Source organism: Poromitra crassiceps (assembly GCF_964638095.1).
Source record: "Poromitra crassiceps genome assembly, chromosome: 3".
Classification (NCBI taxonomy): domain Eukaryota; kingdom Metazoa; phylum Chordata; class Actinopteri; order Beryciformes; family Melamphaidae; genus Poromitra; species Poromitra crassiceps.
In genome coordinates, this window is record NC_139625.1 from 44,037,157 (window position 1) to 44,060,625 (window position 23,469).

General features: G+C 46.0%; 1 protein-coding gene across 1 annotated transcript in view; it reads right to left on the reverse strand.

Annotated features, from left to right (window-relative positions):
- Positions 1–23,469, reverse strand: part of g2e3 (G2/M-phase specific E3 ubiquitin protein ligase) — a gene marked incomplete at its 3' end in the record, with an annotated part of 78,167 nt that overhangs the window by 15,334 nt on the left and 39,364 nt on the right. The window contains exons 13-16 of the mRNA XM_083633034.1: positions 7,408–7,565; positions 3,287–3,471; positions 946–1,118; positions 568–607 (exon numbers count right to left, since the gene is read on the reverse strand). Of these exons, the coding sequence (XP_083489160.1) occupies positions 568–607; positions 946–1,118; positions 3,287–3,471; positions 7,408–7,565 (556 nt within the window). The remainder of the gene's footprint in view (positions 1–567; positions 608–945; positions 1,119–3,286; positions 3,472–7,407; positions 7,566–23,469) is intronic.

The window sequence follows — 23,469 nt, forward strand, 5'->3', positions numbered from 1 at the left end:
ATCAATTAATTACTGTTACAACACTGATAATTTTTACGAGAATGAGCAGCTTTACAGAAGCTCACAGAGACTATTAAAAAGAGAGCCTTGAATGTGTTAACACTTCTCAACTGTGCTGTTAGTTGCAATTGCAAATGACAGAAATCCACCGACTACAACGCTTGTTAGAAAATATTTTGCTTTCACTTGTCGAGCTGGAGGCGGAACGAAATTTTCTATGCAGGAAAAACCCTAAATTCAAGCACTTTCAATGACCCATGTCTATTTTCAAAAGTTTCTAATGCCTTGATTTTTATTTTTCAAATTCACAAGCTTTCATGGTTTTCAAGGACCTGTGGGAACCCTGTCAAAATGACAGACTACAGAGCCTGGAACAGTGTTCGTATGGATGGATGCCATGGTAATGTATTGTAACGCCATAGTCTATAATGTACACACCAGTTGTGTGCAATGTGTGAGAACAAGTCGCTACATTGCCTTTACATGTAAACTGCCTCAAAATCAAACTCCCCACAACTGAAATGTGACCATTTAATACAAAGAGCCAGTGCAGTGTGTCTGTGTTACCTGATCAAACACACCCAGTGTCCGCAAGCCTTCGCGAAATCTGCAGGACAGACAGAGACCGATCCAGGATATTATCAGTTACGGTAAACACATTATGTGCAGGGTAAACAGAGAATGAATGGTCCCAACCTTAAATTAGATGATGAGGATGCTTTGACAAATGTTTGGGAATAAATTAGAATGAAAATAGACTTAGAGATGTATTGTCTGTATTGCACAATAGCGGCTGCAAACATTAACAAAATACCTGGCTGTTGTGGACTTAAAGTTCACAATACTTTAAAAAAATATATATATATCATTCCAACCAAATATTCTAACATTAGAACCTGAGCACACATTCTCTCTCTGGGTGTCTGTCTCTCTCTCTCGCTCTACCTCTGCAGTGGCAGTTGCATCCTGGTGATCATGGTGAAGCTGACTAGATCCTCCACCAGAGCGTCTCTCTCCTTCAGGCTGCTGATTGGTCGGTTGCATCCAGCCAATTCTAGGTACTCCGAGCTCGCTGCCATGGCCTCCTTTAGGTCCTCCAATGACCTGGCCTCCACTAGCTGAGGGGGAAAATGGTCACCATATTCATAAAAGATTCAAAACTATTTGTTGCTCAAATTACGATTAATGTAAAAAGAAAAGAAAACAAGTCAAGTAAAAGTAATGGGATTTGAAGGTAAAATAAAAAAACAAAATCACATTTCATTGTGATTGTATTCGCAATTTCAATATCTAGCAAAATCGTTTAGGATTATTACGGTACTTTAGCCATTTTAGCAAACCTGGTTTATATGCAGAATTGCAGATACCTGAGGTGTGACCAAGTCAACTTTGATCCAGTCCAAGTCAGTCTCAAGTCTTTTGAGGACAAGTCTCAAGTCTAATGTAGAATAGCAAGTCAAGTCAGAACAAATCAAGAGTCCACTCCAGGATCAATTTAATATCTTCAAGAAAAATAAATATCTAGGATGTTTCAATGCAATATGGTTTTAACAGGATAAAAACTAAGTTTCAATGAATTCGGTCATTCTATACAAACTAGGCACCTGGTGTGCGCGATTCCTGTGCTCGGCTGCTCCGGGGCCTCGCCCACAGTCCGGCTGCTGCGCGGCCTCCCCAGCCCTATTGGCCCAATGTCTCTCTCCCCCTCTGTGTGTGTCACTGATGACATCATCAGTGATGTCACAATGCCTATGTATGACATCACTGATGACCATCAGTGACATCATCACTGAACTATAGCGTCAGCCTTAAGGTCTCATTATGCTTTCCGCATCAGCGAGGAACGCGAGTGTCCGCGCGGAAAAGTGACGTCAAATCAGCAGACATGCCCCTCCGCAAGGCTCCGTGCGGACGGTTTTCGACCGGCCGTGCGCACGGCGAATTTTGTAACTACGCGGACACGGACGGGCGGACAAAGTGGAGTTTTCAAGACTCGCGCTCAATTTCGCCTGCAGAAACCCACACAGAGTATACAAGCTCCACACGTTTCCTCGTCGGATTCCGTGTCTCTCATTTCCGTGCGGCCGGCCAAAGCGTCAAGCATAATCCAGGCTTTAGTGCAATTAATCTGCCCTAATTAAAAAATCCGGCTCCGTCAGGTCACCCGCACAGGTGCTCTTTGCACCCCCTGAAAGTTTCAGCCCGATCGCACATAAAACGGCATAGCTGTTGCCGGACAAATGATTCAGCGATTATCTGTCAACAATCCGATTCTGCATCGTGACACCTCCGCATCGCGATGCATCGATTAAACTATTAATTTTGACACCCCTACTGTGGTGTGGAAATAACTAGGTTAGTTTGTATCGCAGTTTGGGATTGTGTATTTCCTGGTTTGTGTTTACACTGCGCAATGTCGGCTGTGTGGCTGCATGTCTCGATGGCAGACGAGTGTCTGGGGTTGCATAGTGTAGATGTCAGACGCTATATCAGAGCAATGCGAGTGTTTAGGGTGGCATGGGAAGCCATGGCTATGTGTTTGATAGACTGTCTGTGTCTATGTTTTGATGTTACAGCTCCAGCATGACATCTAGTGGGGAAAATCTTACATATATTGCCTTTAAACGTTATCAGTTGACATCCCGAGTCCCAAGTATTCTCTTCATATATCAAGTCAAGTCTCAAGCAATTAAAAGTTGGGACTTGGGAAGTTAACTTGGTCACACCTCTGCCGTTCATAGTTCAAGTATCGTTATTATCAAATGGAGGATGAAGGAGAAGTGTTTTCTTTCTTTCTGTCTCTCGCTTTTTCTCTAACTACCTGCAGAAACTCTTCACATGGTGAAAATTTCACATTTTCTTTTCTATATTTCCATGAATTAGAAACTTGCCCTTATATAAAACGTTTTGAATGACTGCCTCATATCTTAATCTGTTAAGTATCTAAAAGTAAATTGCCTTAAACATTCCACAACATTCCATTTTCTACAGTGGCTTCCCACCAAAACGATAAAAAATAAATACTTTCCCTTTTGTTTATGAAACTAATTATACACCATGATGTACAACAAGTAACTAAATCACTCAAAACTGTGTTCGACCTACTTTGGCTCATTGCCGATGTGCAGCAGTGACATGTGAAGGGTTCTCCCAGACCACCACACATATTCTACCAGTGAGATCAACATTTTACTCTGTGTGTGTGTGTGTGTGTGTGTGTGTGTGTGTAGCCTTAACCGACAAAGTTTCCCGACCCTACCGTCCAACTAGTCAGTGACACACTCACCCGGCTGACTTGGCGTGTGAAGTGCGTGTGGGGGGTCATGTGTGCAGGGGTGAGGGGCGTGTGGGGGGGGAAGTTGAACAGACACTGGTAAAGAGCAGGTGAGAAGAAGGCCACCGGCGGGCCCCCATGCACCAGACATACAGCCAGCAGGCAGCCCACGTCGAAGTACAGGTCCTCCCGCAGAGCTATACACACACACACACACACACACACACACACACACAGAGGTTAACAGTTAATATAAGTAGTTAGCAGTAGTATCAGTTAGTGGTCATTAAAGATCCCATCGGCACTCTTCACAAGAACAGGGGTGTAACCCCGGTGCCCTGGGGGGTGTAACCTGGTTCCCTGGCTAAATACACCCTTTTCACGGGAGCAATTTTTTTGTCGAAAAGGCAGGGTAAACACAGGTGCAAGTAAAACTTCAACATGATTGGAAGTTATTATAGTTAGTAACCTATTGTCAGTCGGCCAGATAGCACAGATGCCAGAGTAACAGATGGATGGAAAGGTAGGAACTGGAGAATACGTCGGACAAGAAACTGACAGGTTTAATAACAGAATATAAATATTGATCTGGTATTCTACCCTGTACCCTGCTAACTTTGTTATCACTAAGTTACCACTGGTCCATGGTCATGGATCTTGATATTAAAGCCCCATTCAGTAAGTTTTCCAAGTTTTGCTATTGGAGAAACTGCGCCCTCTGGGTGCAATAGTATCGATAACGATATCGCCGTTCAAAGTCAACAAAACACAGGCCAGAAAGCTCTATGTACATGTTGTGACATCGGGTACTCACCACGTGATGAAATAATAATCCATAGTTCCGTGAAACATCATTTTCGTAGCAAATCCGAATCGAGTTACTTCCTTGTTTTTATGAAGACAGCGCTTCCGCTGTACAGCGCATGCGCGCATCCTTTTCTTTTTTCTTTTTTCTTGCCACCGGACGCGGCAGACAACCTGCTTAGTCCCAGGGCTGGCCAATGGAGGGCGGTGTGGGATAAATAAAGTCGAGAGTCTCCCTATTACAAGTCAATCTACCATGTCCTAAGACTAAAAAGCTCTTATATTACAGTAAAAAATGTCAAAAATCTTACTGATTGGGGCTTTAATTATTATTTTTGATATTCATAATTAATTATTTTCTTTATTTTTTATTGATTCTTATCCATTGGTAACTTCATCTCTCATACCTCATATCAACATTTCATGCTTACTCTGAATTTTAACCCCTCGAATGCCAGTTTACTGTACTTACTGTACAATAAGATTTTCAGTAGAAAACACAAAATATGATTTTTTTCCCTTCCCATGAATGCCACCTGGTGGCGGGTGGTGGGATTATCATAGCTTTGGAGGAATTATTTTCTTCCATCTTCCATCTTTTGAGAATTGCAAATTTGCATTTTTTCCTACTAAGCAAACACTGGTCCATGGTCATGGATCTTGATACTAGCACTTGTTTTTTATATTCATAATTAACTATTTTCTTATTTTTTATTGATTCTTATACGTTCGTAACTCCATTCCTCATACCTCATATCCGTGGTTTGACATCCGGCTGAAGACACACGCTTGAACGACGCCATTAAGGCCATGAGCGAGAGAGCACAGAGCTGGGCTCCACCTATGACGCTCTGACCGCCTCCCCCACCCGAGCGGCTGTGCCTCGGTGCTTTGCGCGTACCTCAAAGCGGAAGTCATAGAAAGCTCTTAGAACGCCAGATCACGGCGATATTAGAGATATAGAGTCAATTTTCGACGCCGATTCCAGCCATGCTAGTGGCGAGTCTCTACAACGAATGGGCACTGAGATACGACGTACTTTCAAATAAGGTCAATTTAACGAAAAATACATGAAACTGCCAATTTTCGACTGCCAGTTTTCACAAAAAACACAAACTAGCTTCATTCATCCATCAATCTCGGTCTAAAGGCTTCAAATCATTAGTTTGCACCGGAAAATCCGCGTTCCCAGGTCATGTGACATGTTACCATGACGATCACTGTACTGTATATTTCATATCAAACTGCATGCTTTTGGTTGCTGTGCCAACACTGATCAAATAGGGGGGCGGGGGCAAACACAATAGAAGCTACAAATTTGATGTCTTGATTCGAGCTGAGAGGTGTAAGATCAGAAAAATAATTATTTTTGGGGAAAGTACCTGGGAGTCAAAAAAAAATGATGTTTATTTTCAAACTTAAAGGAGAATTTCGTTTTTTTTTAACCTGGATCCATCTCCTGGCATTAATTATGATTTGGCCACTCACCAGGCGATCTCCGCTGCGTTTCTGGCCGTCCTAGCGTTGTTTTGACATCAATAGCGTCCAAGTCAGTTGTAAAATGGAGCTGACTTGGGGCCAAGTGTGAGCCTGTCTTTCCTGCATCTAAATAGCTATTTTTATTCCCGTTTTCGCCAAATATCGTCAGAATCTGATCCCTCAAGAAGCACCACAGTGATATTTCGCCAAAGGCTGTTTCCTGGAGTCCCACAGGGATCAAATTACCTCAAACGTGATCTCGGTCACCAAGTCTCGTGAAGTCCCGCGATACTTTCCTGCCGACTGACTAAGTACAGGAGGACGCTTTGCGGTGGTGGTTTTAGCGCAACCTATGTGGGGTTTGGCGTAACCTATGTGGGATTCGAAATAACGAAGGTTATGCCAAACCCCACATAGGTTGCGCTAAAACCACCACCGCAAAGCGTCCTCCTGTACTTGGTCAGTCGGCACCGCTAGGTGCCGACTGACAACGCTAGGACGGCCAGAAACGCCGCGGAGATCGCCTGGTGAGTGGCCAAATCATAATTAATGCCAGGAGATGGATCCAGGTTAAAAAAAAACGAAATTCTCCTTTAACATTGAAATCAATGGGAAAACTATGCAATGGATTTTGAAGCCTTGTAACTCCACCAAATGTTCAATCAACCCCAAGGTTACCGGTAGATATTAAGGTCAAATTTCAAGGTATTTGGTCCAGGATGCCTGCTGAAAAAAATGAAATACATTAATTTTGTACGAATTTCCTGGAGGTCTCAAAAAGGCGGTTATAATGAAAGCCAATGACCGTGCAGCCGTACCTTAATAGTAACTTGAGGGTAACTTGAGTTTCTGGGTGCCAGGATGATTTTTTTCTAGTCCTGGCAAGGTGAATTACCATAATAAACCAAAAAGGAAACCTGGGCTGAATTTCAGACCTTTCGTTCCAAGATTTTCCAAATTTCCGATACGCGATTACCGCTTCGATCCGGCCAGCCGGACCAGTAGCGTACAAGGGTTAAAAAAATTATTGGGTTGATTAAATGGTATGTTGCGGCTTTGATGTAATTTTACAAAGTTTCAAATGAATTATTTAATTATTTTGTTAAGTAAATAATTGTTAAGTAAATAAAAAGCATTCACATACTATTTTGCATGAATATGAATTCAGGTGTGCCTTGAGATTTTGGCTTGCCTTTTGGTGTGCCTTGGCCACAAAAAGTTTGAAAACCACTGATCTAGGAAGGCGCTATATAAATGCAATCAACTATAAAAAATTAAATTATTTATTTTAGATTATGTTATGTGGATTTTTCTTTGTGTTGTTTCAAACTAAAAGATGGAATGTCCGCACACTGGTTGATGTTCCCAGGTTTATTTCAACCCTTTCAATAAATACAACGTTTCGACCGTATAGGTCTTCATCAGGCAAGAAATGGATGACAAATGAAGCTGGGGTGTATATATAGGCTGTGCCAGTGTCAAATGTGATTAGGCTGTAGCCAGCTGCCAGCTCATTGGCTCTGGAAATAAAGGGAGGAGTATAATAATAATAATCAATTTGTGCACAAATAGACGAAAAAAGGTGCAAAGCATAATGATAAACAATAGCAAAATAATGACAAGAAAAAGAAATCAAATACGGTCGAAACGTTGTATTTATTGAAAGGGTTGAAATAAACCTGGGAACATCAACCAGTGTGCGGACATTCCATCTTTTCATTTATATATCACACTTTTGTCCTGCACCTGGGCCTACTACGGTTTGGATGTGCGCACAGCTACTCCTTTTTTGTTTCAAACTACCCTTACAATTTTACAAGCTAAAACAGCATTTTATCATTTTGTTTTACCCTGGGAGTCCAGAGCCAGGTTTTTCGACTCGTCCGGACCCTCAAACAGCGACGACCTCTGGATCTGCTGCATCAGCAGTTTCAGGAAGTAAGGCACGGGCGCATTGCCGCCGCCGCTGAGGCATCTGGGAGACGCGGTCTGCTGGTCGTCTTTGAACCTGGACAGAGACGGTGGCAGAGAGTTAATGACAAGAGTGAGTCTGTGTGTGTGTGTGTTTGAGAGAGAATGACATGTAAACATAAAAGAAAACCTCACAACTTCTGCCCATAGTATGCCTATCAATAGACTAGACTAGAGGATTACGTACAGGGTTGCCACTCTTTTGTCATGATAGATTTCAAGCACTTTTCAAGAACAAATTATTTCAAAAATTTGGGCCAATGATTCACAAAGATGTTCACATATTCTGCTCGTTAGTCGGCGGAGGACCGGGGTCAGGAGTCAAACCACAGTGCCCTGGACCTCTTTGCTCAACCTGCTCAGAGCACAAGAAGAGGGGGTGCAAGATGGGTGTGGCTGACTAAAGCTCGCAGTTGGAGCCCTTCTACAGGCGAAGATTAATCTTCGCAGCCCCACTCAGGCGAGGCGTACAGGCTGGGGGGTGAAACGCTGGTGACCCTGAGATACCTGCTGAGGATGTAGAAGGGTTTCCAACGGTGTGAGTGCTCTGGCCACACTCTCACCAAGGAATACCGCCGTGGGGGCGGCATGTCGTGGCTCCTGCGGTTTCTGCTTGTGGCGAGGCATCTTTGATGTGAAGTGAACGTCAGGGGTGCTTTGCTGCGGGCGGGGTCCGCGGAGGCTGCGGTGTGTTCTCCTTGCGGTGGTCCTGCGGTTTCTGGTTGTAGCGGAGCATCTTTTGATGTTTACTTCACCTGTAATTTCGTGACCATGGGGAAAGGCCCATTGGCGGTGGGGGAAGACCCACGGACATCCGTGAAAGAACGGATGACAGCTCGGAAAGACGGCACGCAACAGTGTTAGGGCTGGCACCCCGAGGCACTGCACAAGCTAGCTACAAGTACAAGACCAAGTGCAAAGAGCAGCTACAGCAACGCAAAGCACCTGATACTACCCAGAGATTTATTAGTACTGCTTGTTAGTCGGCGGAGGATCGGGGTCAGGAGTCAAACCACAGTGCCCTGGACCTCTTTGCTCAACCTGCTCAGAGCACAAGAAGAGGGGGTGCAAGATGGGTGTGGCTGACTAGAGCTCGCAGTTTGCATCTTTGATGTGAAGTGAACGTCGGGGGTGCTTTGCAGGCGGGGTCCGCAGGGGCTGTGGTGTGTTGTCCTCGCGGTGGTCCTGCGGTTTCTGCTTGTAGCGAAGCATCTTTTGATGTTTATGTTGCATCCTAGAAAATAACATAACTGACATTGTTTTGAATTCATATTTACATCAGACTATTGATACTATTATTTTCTACTTGAGAAATACTTATTGCTTAACTCATTCATGGCCAGTTTAGGACTGCCAATATTTAGCACAGGCCAAAGATTTTCATAATTGTTGGTCATCTTTCAAGACCCACAGTAAATTATCTATTAGCACCAAAGTGATTTGCAATACCTCAAAATGAAGATGTACGTCTCTGGGTTCACCAGGGAAAAAAAGTGAGCTTTTAGCATGTTCTGTACTCTACTTATAGCCATTTATATACACCCTGTTTTCACCAAAAAGGTCTCTCTGAGAAGATAAATTGCAGAAAATGGCATTTTTGTAAATCACACAATCTCAGGCAGAACTCGCTCTCAATTATTTTATTTTGAACTGTATTGACATCAGACATGTAAATATTATTCGTTATGACACAAATGAAAAAAAAAATATATATATATATATATATGTCACAGTGGTACATCCTCTGTTCTATGATCCTTATATTTTATATGCCTTTTATTTTATTGTGTGGCTTTTATCATTCTCCAGCATGGTTCAGTATCTATCAATGATATTTGTTTGCTTTTTATTGTGTGCTGTGTGGTTTTAGTCATGCATTCTCATTTGACTATTGCATGAGTTTGGTGTGTCAATTGCATGATTGACTTGATGGATCATTAAACGGGAACAGCTGTGAACATGAACTTGACCACACCCCCTTACAGCCTCAAACATTTGGATTGGCTAACAAGGAGACAAGGTGTTTGGAGATGTGCTTTTAAATGATTTGAGACAGGTGTACAGGAGAGAGAGAACAACAGAGGAGCGAGGCGACACAGACAGAGCAAATCGATCGAGGCAGGAGTGGCTGGAACGGACCGACGTGGGTGAACCAGACCTGGACCACACACAGCGCCAGACGAGACGCGGAGGCGGAAAGGCTTGGTTCAACGCGCTTGATCAGCTAAGTAAAGGAACGTGATCAGCTGAACCCAAGCCTTGTGTGTGTGTGAGCTAACCCCTACACAAATCCAGACTGAGGGCATAATTTATTCTTTCACAGCCTGACCAGACGCAGCCGGACGAGTCGCCACGGACGGGAAGCAGCTCTACAGCCAACCAAGGGCCGGGCCAGAGTGCTGTGACAGAGTGCTGTGACGGGACGCCAGGGAATAGGACATTGGACCCACCACAGCACCCCAGCAGAGCCTTCTCCTCCTCTGACATTTTTGATTAGATTTTATCTGGACTTTCAGGAATTGATTGTTTATTCTTTGTATTGACCTGGGTACACTTTTAATTATTAAACCATTCAAACTTCCCTATTTGTCATTGTCTCACCTTTTTAACAGTGGAACCATTTTAATTGCTGGTATTTTAAAGAACTCTGTGTGACATCTATTTTGGCGTTAGTCGGCAGGATACCAGCTCCACTGTTAAAAAAATGAGTGTTGACGGGAGTAGTCCTAACACGCCTGTAGCGGCACAGTTTGTCATGCCATGGTTTATGGGGGCTGCTTGGATTCCTAAATTTGATGGTGAAAAAGCTAAATTTGTAGAATGGAGGGCTCAGGTGGAGGCCATGCTGAGGGCACAAGGACTGAATGAACAGCAACAAGCTGATTTTGTGTTGGGAGCCCTAGAGGGAGAAGCTAAGCGTGAGCTACAGCTGGTCAGCCCAGATGAAAAGAGAACTGGACAGCAAGTATTGGACATTTTACAAACACTATATGCCAAACCAGCCACCAAAGCACAACTACGTGGTAGTTTTCATAATTGTAAACAACGGGCAGATGAAAGTGTGAGTGCTTTTATACTCAGATTGCGGGAGCTGTTTTTCAGATGGCAAGAGCAAGATGGAGATGGGACTGAAGACCGTGATGAGCTGCTGCTCCACCAGCTGATTACTGGACTACAAGCAGGACCCATAAAGCAAGAATTGTTTCGGCAGATGCGGCGGAACGAGCGCACAACTTTTGCCGCCACCTGCAGAGAAGCGCGGGCCCTAGAACAGGAGCTGCAAGATGGGGATGACGCCATCTTGTCTCAGAGGGTTGCTGTTCCAGCCCCACGGAACACAGCAGTAAACCTGGAACAAATAAAGGGCCAGATACAGGCCGAACTTCAGCAGGAGCTGATGGGAGAAATGAGGAAGGAAATCAGGGAACAGATGAAAGCCCTGTCGGCTAATTTAATGGAGGAAATGAAGACTCAACTCTCCAGTCTGGAAGCACTTCCAACCCCTAGAAATCCACCAATGGACAATCATACGGCCGCAGCACGCACCCCTCAGGGGAGACGACAGCAACCAGGCATCAGGGCACCAAATTACCAGTGGGATGCACAGGGCAGACCCATCTGCCAGAGTTGTGGTGCAGCCGGCCATGTTCAACGCTGGTGCCCCCGGCGGACATCAAGGCCACAGGATTTTTGACTTCCCCTACGGCTGAGGGCAGAGCGGTGGGGGCAGTCAACAAAGACAAAGAGCCCAAACCACAGCACCAGTCGGCCTTGATTGGTGAGTGCCCTGATGTTGTTGTTAAAATGAATGGATGTTCTATACCTTTTGTGCTTGATACAGGATCGCAAGTCACGTTGCTGAGCCGAAGCTTGTTCAGGAAGTACCTAGAAGGAACCGGCGTAACCAGTGCCGATGCTGTCCCCTGGCTGACTCTGCGTGCTGCTAATGGCCTGGAAATCCCCTACGTGGGTTACACTCTGGTTGACTGTATGGTAGGAAGTGTTCATGTTCCTGGCAAAGGAGTGATAATTGTTAATGACGAATGCTTGGGACCGGATAAGGGAATACTGGGCATGAACATTATTAAACCTGTATGGACTGGTCTCACTCAGGGACATCACCCAGGGCTGTCAGCATTCAAGACCACCATGCCCCCTGCCGCATGACAGCTCTGGGCTCAAGCATTTGCTGAATGCCAGTGGGTCACCACCAGAGGTCCTCTCCCACCTTATGAGGGCATAGCCAAATTACCACGACAACAACCAGTCATCATTCCACCTGAATCGGAGATGATTCTGTGGACACAGGTATCTGAAGGTGCAGCTAATCCATCTTGTAATTTGATTATAGAGCCTCTCCCTGACAGCGACGCAGAGTGGTGTGTGGGGCGGACCCTGGCCAGGCTACATGGAGGAAGAGTGCCTTGCAAGGTCTGTAACCCCAACCCCTACCCAGTGGAGGTCCCTCAGCGCCAGCCATTGGCCCAAGTAACTGAGGTGGCCATGGCCGACATAAAGGGAGAACAAGAGCTGGTCCTCCAGAGCGTGGCACCAGACGTTGTGGAGGTAGCGGTAAGGCGGGTGGGAGTCACAGAGGGAGGCAGTGGTGTTGATCCACATCCTGTGTTGTCCTTGCAGGGAGACGGGCTGACTTCAGAACCAGAGGGGGAGATGATCAACCTGCTACAGAGGTGGACAAAGGTGTTTTCCAGCCACGATGAAGACTTCGGCTGTACTGGTGTTGTGAAGCACCAGATACCAACTGGTTCGGCTCCCCCAAGTCGTGAAAGGTACCGACCTGTCCCGCCAAGTCTGTATGCAGAACTACAAACTTTGCTGCAGAACATGCTGGACAGTGGGGTGGTGAGGGACAGTGCAAGCCCTTGGGCAGCTCCCATTGTGCTTGTTAAGAAGAAAGATGGGAGCTGGAGGTTCTGCGTCGACTACAGGAAGTTGAACGCGCTCACCCATAAGGACGCCTACCCCCTACCCCGCATTGAGGAGTCATTGACTGGACTCAAAGCTGCTAAATGGTACTCCACACTGGACTTGGCTAGCGGCTATTGGCAGGTAGAAATGGAGCCATCTGACAGAGAGAAGACGGCCTTTACAACACCTTTCGGCTTGTACGAATTTGAACGGATGCCATTCGGCTTGTGCAACGCCCCCGCCACGTTTCAAAGGCTGATGCAGCGCTGCTTGGGAAACCTGGTAAATGACACACTGTTGATTTATCTGGATGATGTGGTGGTGTTTTCCCTTGATTTTGACAGTCATGTGCGCCACTTGGAAGAGGTGTTCCAGCGCCTCCATCATCATGGACTGAAGTTGCAGCCTAAAAAGTGCCACCTGTTCCAGCGAGAAGTAACATATCTGGGACATGTCATCAGTGAAAAAGGGGTGGCTACAGATCCAGCCAACACTGCGGCGGTAAGGGACTGGTCAGTACCTCAGACAGTGAAGCAGGTAAAATCTTTTCTTGGCTTTGCTGGCTATTACCGCCGTTTCATAAATGACTTTTCTAAGATCGCAAGACCATTGAATGCATTGACACATGGCACCGCTACCTCAGAAAGAAAGACTACTCTCATTTGCTGGTCCCCCGAGTGCCAGCAAGCTTTTGATACTTTAAAGACAGCCCTGTTGAATGCACCTGTCCTGGCATACGCTGATTTTTCTCTACCTTTCAGGCTGTATACAGATGCCAGTTTTGATGGCCTGGGAGCAGTGTTGGCTCAAGTACAAGGAGACAAAGAGCGAGTGATCGCTTACGCCAGCCGCAGCCTAGACCCAGCAGAACGCAACGACCAGAACTACAGCTCCTTTAAGCTGGAACTGCTGGCCCTGCACTGGGCAGTCACATTGAAGTTTAAAAACTATCTCTATGGGGCAGAGTTCACTATATTCACAGACAATAATCCTTTGGTGCACCTTGACACGGCACGGCTTGGAGCAGTGGAACAACGATGGGCGGCCCAACTGGCAAACTTCCAGTACACCATCAAATACCGCCCAGGTAAACAAAACAAGAATGCTGACGCTTTGTCCAGGTTGCCGGAGCGGGAAGGGGAAAATGTGCCTGTGCATGCTGACTGGGTCATGGCCGAAGGAGATGGAACGTGGGAGGAACGCCAGAGCAGAGACCCAGAGCTTTCCCAGATACGCCGGTGGAAGGAACAGCAACTACCTCGGCCTGAGGTATGTGATTCTTCATCTTACATGAAACAACTGCTGAGAGAATGGGAACATATTGTACTGCAAAATGGTGTACTGGGGAGATTGTGTGGTGAGACAGGCACTGGGCTCGAGGCATTCCAGGTGGTTGTCCCCAAGCAGGAAGCCAAGGGTGTGTGGAGGACGTACCATGAGGGGATGGGACATCCTAGTGGCGAAAGAACTCTGGCAGCCCTGCGACAGCGCTGTTACTGGCCCCGGATGACCCAGGATATAAAGGATTGGACTGAAGCCTGCTTACAGTGCGTGTGTGCCAAGGCCGGACCGGAGGTGAGAGCCCCTTTATTACCCATATCTACTTCATATCCATTTGAAGTTGTTGGAGTGGACTACCTCTCTCTGGGATGCCCAGATGACCGGCACCCTTACATATTGGTGATGACTGACTTATTTTCGAAGTATGCTCTTGCAGTACCTACCAGGGACCAGTTGGCGAATACGACGGCCCGAGCCCTGTATAGCAGTCTCATCCAGACATTTGGCTGCCCCGAGCGTATTCTGACAGACCGGGGGGCTGCCTTCGAATCATCACTGATGAGTGAGCTTTGCCAGCTCTACGGCTGTCAAAAGAGCCGCACGACCGCCTATCACCCGCAGGGAAACGGGGCCTGTGAGAGGTTCAACCAAACCCTTCTGAGGCTGCTGGGTTCCCTGACAGAGATAGAGCAGGCGCAATGGCCAAACCAGCTGCCGGCCCTCCTCCAGGCCTACAACAACACCACTCACAGCACGACGGGGATGACTCCACACTACGTGGTGTTTGGGAGGCATGCCAGACTACCGGTGGACTGGGCAACTGGCCTGAGCCCTACGGTAGAGTCCCACACTCTACAAGGCTGGGTAAAGCAGCACCAAAAGGCCCTGAGTTACCAGACAGCAAAGGTACAGTCCCAGCACAGACAAGAACGAGACCAGGCCCGTTACAACAAACGAGCTAAAGTGGCAGCTTTGCTTCCAGGGGAGCGGGTGCTTATTCGCAACTTCCGGAGGAGGGCCAGAGGGAAGTTGACTCCGAGGTGGACACCGGAACCGTTTGTGGTGGTCTCCCAGCTGCCAGAGGGACACCCAGTTTATGTCCTTCGGCCAGAGGGTAAGGAAGCACCAACACGCACAGTACATCGTAATAACCTCCGACCGTGCCCATTAAATGTGTTACAGGAAAGCAGAGAGCAGACGGAAGGTCTAGAACCCCCTGTCACGGACCAGCCAAACCAGTTGCCCCCTCCCACTTGGTGGCTTCCTGGACTGATCACAAGCTCTATCCAGCAGCCAGCAGCACAGACAATGGCCCAGGCCGAACCACCTGAGCCTCCAGAGCCTCCACAAGGACCCGTAGCCCTCATGGAGCCTGAGCACTCTGCTGTACGTCGCTCACAGCGAACTAACCTTGGGTTGCCCCCGGCCAGGTATCAGTAAATGGTCGGGACGACCATTGTTAAAGGTGGGGGGAAATGTCACAGTGGTACATCCTCTGTTCTATGATCCTTATATTTTATATGCCTTTTATTTTATTGTGTGGCTTTTATCATTCTCCAGCATGGTTCAGTATCTATCAATGATATTTGTTTGCTTTTTATTGTGTGCTGTGTGGTTTTAGTCATGCATTCTCATTTGACTATTGCATGAGTTTGGTGTGTCAATTGCATGATTGACTTGATGGATCATTAAACGGGAACAGCTGTGAACATGAACTTGACCACACCCCCTTACAGCCTCAAACATTTGGATTGGCTAACAAGGAGACAAGGTGTTTGGAGATGTGCTTTTAAATGATTTGAGACAGGTGTACAGGAGAGAGAGAACAACAGAGGAGCGAGGCGACACAGACAGAGCAAATCGATCGAGGCAGGAGTGGCTGGAACGGACCGACGTGGGTGAACCAGACCTGGACCACACACAGCGCCAGACGAGACGCGGAGGCGGAAAGGCTTGGTTCAACGCGCTTGATCAGCTAAGTAAAGGAACGTGATCAGCTGAACCCAAGCCTTGTGTGTGTGTGAGCTAACCCCTACACAAATCCAGACTGAGGGCATAATTTATTCTTTCACAGCCTGACCAGACGCAGCCGGACGAGTCGCCACGGACGGGAAGCAGCTCTACAGCCAACCAAGGGCCGGGCCAGAGTGCTGTGACAGAGTGCTGTGACGGGACGCCAGGGAATAGGACATTGGACCCACCACAGCACCCCAGCAGAGCCTTCTCCTCCTCTGACATTTTTGATTAGATTTTATCTGGACTTTTAGGAATTGATTGTTTATTCTTTGTATTGACCTGGGTACACTTTTAATTATTAAACCATTCAAACTTCCCTATTTGTCATTGTCTCACCTTTTTAACAGTGGAACCATTTTAATTGCTGGTATTTTAAAGAACTCTGTGTGACAAATATATATACATGAAGTGCTTTTTTTTTTACATTCAACAATACAGTTTACTCAGTGTGAGTGAGTGTGATCATAGAATAGAATGCAGAGATCAGTGTAGTCTCTCTCACTCACACACACACACTCTCTCACACTCACACACACACACACACACACACACACACACACACACACACACACACACACACACACACACACACACACACACACACACACACACACACACACACACACACACACACACTCCTTACCGTGAGATCATCCGGGTCCTGTCGCATTGGAATCCAGTCTTCCTCGCCCTCGACAGGAAAGTGGCCGTGCTGCTTCGCTCTGTGTGAAAGCCATTTCTGTGGCGAGGCTGCTGTTCTCCTCCAACTCACACAGTTGTGACTCCGTCTCGTCTCTTTCGGGCTGGGACACAGGAACGGGGTCGAGGGACCAGGATCGATCAGGTTGGTCACGGGTTTGACTACCGCGAACGATCGATGTCCGTTGCCCTGCAACAAGCCGACCAGCTCGTGCAGCGCGCCGAGGGGCGTTTCAATGGCGTTTCTCCTCTCTGCACAACTTCACAAGGAAGCGCGTTTCTCTGTTTTCTGTTTTTCCTCCTGCTCATTTCAAAACAACAGCTGCGGTATGTGTTTGATCGCGTGTTGTCGGCTTGTCTTTGTGGCTAGGGACCTGATAACATGTCACAGGCTGGGGAAGTGTTTGAACTACGCGCTGCACAAATAAAAACAAAAACACGTCAAACACGTCTTTGGCGTGGATGGCTATTCCTGATAACACGTCAAAGACGTCTTTGGCGGTGAATGAGTTAAGGTATATATTAACAAAGCTACAGAATAAGTGCTAGATCTTGCTGGAGTAAGCTGCATTTATAGAGCACTGTCCCTTTAAGAGATTCTCTGAGACGTGTGTGTCTGTACAAGGTCTGACAGTAGAAGAAGAAGTCGAGCGTGCTGAACGGACATGAAAATGCTTTGTAACAAACCAAGTCTTTATTTTATTAAAAGTTGTCAAATGAAGATGAGCGTGGAGCACGGTTCATTTTAAGGGTGCAACATAATTGGTGTTTCCGCCCGGTCCACAAAGAGGAATAAGCTGATTCAGCCGAAGACTGCAGTTACACAGCCACAAAAGACGAGCGGCGATGCTAGCTTGTTAGCGATGGTATGCTAGCTCGTTAGCTTGCTACGTTAGCTTGGAACGTCGGAGCAAGACAGCGTCGCGAGGCAAGACAAGACGGAGCCCTGTCTACAGTTTATGACGAACTGAAAAAGACACTGTGGATTTACTTCTTTTCACCGAGGGATGTGAGTAATTTTTGACGAACAATAACCACAAAATGGACGTCATGGATAAAGAGTGGGAATCATTAATGACTGATATTGAAGGTAAACTCGTGACTTTACAACTTGAAGACCTAAATGGTTTATGTGAAGAATTGGGACTTAAACCAACCACTGAGGTTCAGTCTTCATGCCGATTACTAAGACGGGCTATCTCACAACATCTGGAAAGTGAGGATGTAACCACTCTGGAAGATCAAGGACTTTCTGTGCTTTTGGCTACTAATGAATGCATTGATGGCTTGATGAAGATGGCGATAAAAAGCAGTGGAGAGAAAGTGCAACAGGAGGATCCAGAGGGAGGGGTCGAGCGGCATCTCCAGGGAACAGGAGGCACTACATCCACTATAGCTTTTTCACCAGTGAGGTCAGATGATGCATCAGAGGGAGAGAGAGAGCCAGCTCAAGTCAGAAGACACGTGAATCTTCATCCAGTGTACCGAAAAGATTTCAGGATTATGGGTCAAATAGGTGAAGTTGGTCAAAAAGATAAACTGAATTTTAACAGCCTTGAAAGACAAATTGAACGAGGACTAAAAAAAGGCTATGAGGAAGGTGAAATAGTCAAAGCTGTCATCCAGCCCATTGCACCAGAGGTTAAATTGAAAAGTTACCTAGAAAGTAGGTCTGAGCTGACACTGAGTTCCTTGAGACAAGTCCTGAGAACCCATTTCATAGAAAAAGATGCTACTGAGCTTTATCATGCTTTAACCCGTGCAGTCCAAGAGCTAAAAGAAACCCCTGTCCAGTTTCTAGTGCGTACAATGGACCTCAGACAGAAAGTTTTCTTTGCATCTGACAGAGCTAAGGCAGGTCTGAAGTATAACCCTGAGCTCATACAGACTCAGTTCTTACAGACAGTAATGACAGGATTACAAGATGATGCTGTGAGGGCAGATATTAAGCCTTACCTACAAGACGCTAGCATCAGTGATGAAATCTTACTGGAGAAAATCAGCATAGCCTATAGCTTGGAGCTGGAGCGAAAAAGTAAGCTGTTATCTGTAGCTAAAGCTAAAACAGTTAAAGTAGCTGCAGTCCAGGATGATAATAGTCTTGATGCTGAGCAAGCTAGTGGACTCCAGAAGGTAAAGGGCCATACAGCTAAACCTAATCCTATACTTGAGAAGCTTGATGCTGGTAATAAAGTAATCTGTGAAGCTCTACAGAACCTCACTACACATGTTGCTAGCCTCAGTAGAGGAGGCGCAAATAGGGGGGAAGCAAAACAGAGTAGAGACAAGCAGAAAGACTTTGGTGGAGCTAAACGCCAACCTAGGAAATGTCAAGAATGCGAAAAGTCAAACCCAGAGGGAAGATGCACACATTGCTTCAAATGTGGCAGCAATGAACATTGGGCAGTTGGTTGCCGAAGGAAACAAAACCTCACAGCCAACACCTGTAAAATCGAAGTCTCCCTCACTAAAACAAAGCACACTGCAGTGTTGACTGATAAAAATATAATGTAAAAAAAACAGGAGAAGACAGCTAAACTAGTTGGACGCCGCAGCCTTGTCCAGTGCAATCTGGGAGGAGTAAAGAGTACAGTACTCTGGGACACAGGATTGCAAGTGTCAATTGTTAACCTTAACTGGAAAAACAAACACCTCCCAGAAGCTAAGATTAGGCCAGTACAAGAACTCTTTGATGAAGGTGTGCTGGATCTTTCTGCTGCAAATGGAACAAAAATTCCTTATGAAGGCTGGATACAGGTGGAGTTTAACTTAGCAGAAAACAGAGACAGTGAATTAACTGTGCCTTTGCTAGTAAGCACTCACCCACTTGAAAGACCAATAATTGGTTTCAATGTTATTGAGGAGTTAGCCCACACTGATACACCTCCAGACAGGACAGTAAGGAGCAGATTTGTCCATAGCCTTGGCTCAGCACTAGATATAGGACCTAAAAAGGCAAGAGCTGTGTATTCTGTTTTAAACAAGCAAAAAGGTAACTCAGAAACCCAAATGGCATGACTAGGAAGACAGGATGTCATCATCCCAAAACATAGCACAAACTAGAACGACCGCAACGCGGACTTATGCCTCCGCCATTAGTTCATTCTTGAGTCCAAGTGGATGATGGAGCCAAATTGGAAGAAATTGCATCAAGGCGTTTCTGTGCAGAATTGGATATTTGAGCCAAATGTGAAGAAATTTAGTCAAGGTGTTACTGAGATATGGCGTTACCGAGCTTGAAAATGGCATTTGTTAGGTCACTGTGACCTTGACCTTTGACCTTTGATAACCAGAATGGAATCAGTTCATCCTTGAGCCTAAGTGAATGTTTAAGGCGAATCTGATGAAATTCCGTCCAGGCGTTCCTCAGATATCGCGTTAACAAGCTTGAAAATGGCGTTCGAGAGGTCACAGTGACCTTGACCTTTGACCTTTGACCACGAAAATCTAATCAGATCATCCTTGAGCCTAAGGGAATGTTTAAGGCGAATCTGATGAAATTCCGTCCAGGCGTTCGTCAGATATCGCGTTAACAAGCTTGAAAATGGCGTTTGAGAGGTCACAGTGACCTTGACCTTTGACCTTTGACCACCAAAATCTAATCAGATCATCCTTGAGCCTAAGTGAATGTTTAAGGCGAATCTGATGAAATTCCGTCCAGGCGTTCCTCAGATATGGCGTTAACAAGCTTGAAAATGGCGTTCGAGAGGTCACAGTGACCTTGACCTTTGACCTTTGACCACCAAAATCTAATCAGATCATCCTTGAGCCTAAGTGAATGTTTAAGGCGAATCTGATGAAATTCCGTCCAGGCGTTCCTCAGATATCGCGTTAACAAGCTTGAAAATGGCGTTCGAGAGGTCACAGTGACCTTGACCTTTGACCTTTGACCACCAAAATCTAATCAGATCATCCTTGAGCCTAAGTGAATGTTTAAGGCGAATCTGATGAAATTCCGTCCAGGCGTTCCTCAGATATCGCGTTAACAAGCTTGAAAATGGCGTTCGAGAGGTCACAGTGACCTTGACCTTTGACCTTTGACCACCAAAATCTAATCAGATCATCCTTGAGCCTAAGTGAATGTTTAAGGCGAATCTGATGAAATTCCGTCCAGGCGTTCGTCAGATATCGCGTTAACAAGCTTGAAAATGGCGTTCGAGAGGTCACAGTGACCTTGACCTTTGACCTTTGACCACCAAAATCTAATCAGATCATCCTTGAGCCTAAGTGAATGTTTAAGGCGAATCTGATGAAATTCCGTCCAGGCGTTCCTCAGATATGGCGTTAACAAGCTTGAAAATGGCGTTCGAGAGGTCACAGTGACCTTGACCTTTGACCACCAAAATCTAATCAGATCATCCTTGAGCCTAAGTGAATGTTTAAGGCGAATCTGATGAAATTCCGTCAAGGCGTTCCTCAGATATGGCGTTAACAAACATCCGTACGGACGGACATCCGTACGGACGGACATCCGTACGGACATCCGTACGGCCGTACGGACGGACAACCCGGATCCATAATGCCTTCGGCCTGGCTTCGCCGGCGGAGGCATAAAAAAGTGAATTGTGGTAGACTGAATAAGAAAGTGCTGCAAGGTGACTATGCAATCTTGGAACCAAATGAGAACACACCATGGCCTACTGGATTAGACGTGAATCACCAACTTGTGCAGCTCCCCACTGAGGACAATGTTATGATAACAGTGACAGTGGAGAATAATAGAGACTAATATCAGACTCCAAAACCGAACTGTAATAGGCTGGTTATATGAGGTGGAAGCCATTCTCCCCTGTGTGGAAAAAGACACAACTCAAGCCAGTCAAAAGAATGAAACTGTTAACTCAAACAAAGTGGAAGTGAAGGAAAATCACACAAATATAGTGAATGAGCACGAGAGAGACACTCTTGAGAAAGCATACTGGGATCCACCAGTCGATCTCTCACACTTAACAGTGGATCAGCAGGAGAAGGTGAGACAGATGTTAAGAGAAGAGTGTGATGTCTTTGCTAAAGATGACTGGGATACTGGATGCATTCCCGATCTGCAGATGGTCATACGCCTTAAGGATGATATCCCAGTGACAAAGACATACAATGCCATTCCACGTCATCTGTATCAAGAGGTGAAAAATCACATTCAAGATTTATTAAGTCATGGATGGATTCACAAATCAAGCTCCTCCTACTCATCGCCTATCGTAATCGTGAGAAAAAAAGACACAATAAGACTGTGTGTGGATTACAGGCAGTTAAATGAGAAAACACTAGCTGACCGTCACCCAATTCCAAGAATTCAAGAGATATTGGAAAATCTTGGAGGAAATTCGTGGTTCACAGTGCTTGATCAAGGCAAAGCCTACCACCAGGGCTTTGTCAGTGAAGAAAGCAGAGAGTGCACAGCTTTCATCTCGCCCTGGGGATTATATGAGTGGCTGAGAATCCCTTTCGGACTGACAAATGCCCCGGCTGCTTTTCAGCGGTACATGGAGGGATGTCTTGGAGATCTAAGAGATGAGGTGTGTGTCCCCTATCTCGATGACATTTTGGTGTTTAGTAAGAACTTTGACATGCATGTTGAAAATGTGCGAAAAGTGCTGCAAAGGCAAAGGGCTTGTGGAATCAAACTCAGACCCACAAAGTGTGATTTCTTCAAGAGAGAGGTGTGCTACATCGGTCGAGTCATTTCAGAGGAAGGATATCAGATGAACCCGAAGGAGGTGGAGGTAATCCAAGCTCTGAAAAATGAAAAACCAAAAATAGTCAGAGAAGTGAGGTCACTAGTCAGTTTTCTTGGCTACTATAGATCATTCATTGCAGATTTCTCAAGAATTGCCAAGCCGCTCTATGATTTACTGTCCCACCCAAAGACTGAGAAAAAGAAAGTGGTTGCAAAAAAACAAAACAAGCAACACCAGAAAAAACAAAACAAGCAACACTGTTCCTCCCAACTACTGCCATCTCAACCAGTGGAGTGGACAGCAGTACACCAGCGAGTGTTGGAGACAATAGTTGATGCACTGTCCTGTAATGGGATACCCTGATTTCGAGAAGCCCTTCATATTGCATACCGATGCTTCTGAAGAAGGCCTCGGGGCTGTCCTGTATCAGCGGCAGGGAGGAGCCTTAAGAGTGATAGGCTATGGATCACGGACACTGACTCCCACAGAGAAAAATTACAGACTCCATTCTGGAAAGCTGGAATTTTTGGCTCTCAAATGGGCCGTGACAGAGCGATTCCACCACTACCTCTTTCATGCACCTCACTTCACCGTATACAGTGACAATAACCCGCTAACATATGTGATGAAATCAGCTAAACTCAATGCTGTAGGGCATCGCTGGGTGTCAGAGTTAGCAGATTATCATTTCACTCTGAAATACAGACCTGGAACATGCAACCGTGATGCGGATTTCCTGTCACGTCGACCTACAAAGTTTGAGGACATCATGAAAGAATGCACTGGAGAGTGTCACCCAGATGTTCTAGCAGGAGTAGGGAAAGGACTGGAAGCCCAGAGTAATGGAGATGCTGACTGGATTTCTGCCATCACATGCGATGTTAATGTGCTCTCTGAACTCATCAGCACTTGTGACGTCACAGTTAAACAAATCCCAGTGGAAGATATCAAAGTCGCCCAGAGAGAGGATGAAGTGATAAACAGAGTGATCACACTTAAGCAGCAGCATGAACGCCTGCGACACAGAGAGAAAATGAAAGAGTCGACACCAGTAAAATCTCTGCTGAGGGAGTGGCCTCATTTGCATCTCGACAAAGATGGAATTCTACGCCGCAAAACCACCTCCCGAAATCAACTTGTGGTACCTGCAAGCCTCAAGCCAGTGATCTACAAACAGCATCACGAGGAGATGGGCCACTTGGGAGCAGACAGAATGGTTTCCTTAGCCCGAGACAGATTATTTTGGCCTAAAATGAGGGATGAGATGGAACATTATGTAACAAGTCTGTCGCTGCTTAAAACAAAGAAAACCAAACCGAACAACTAAGACACCTTTAC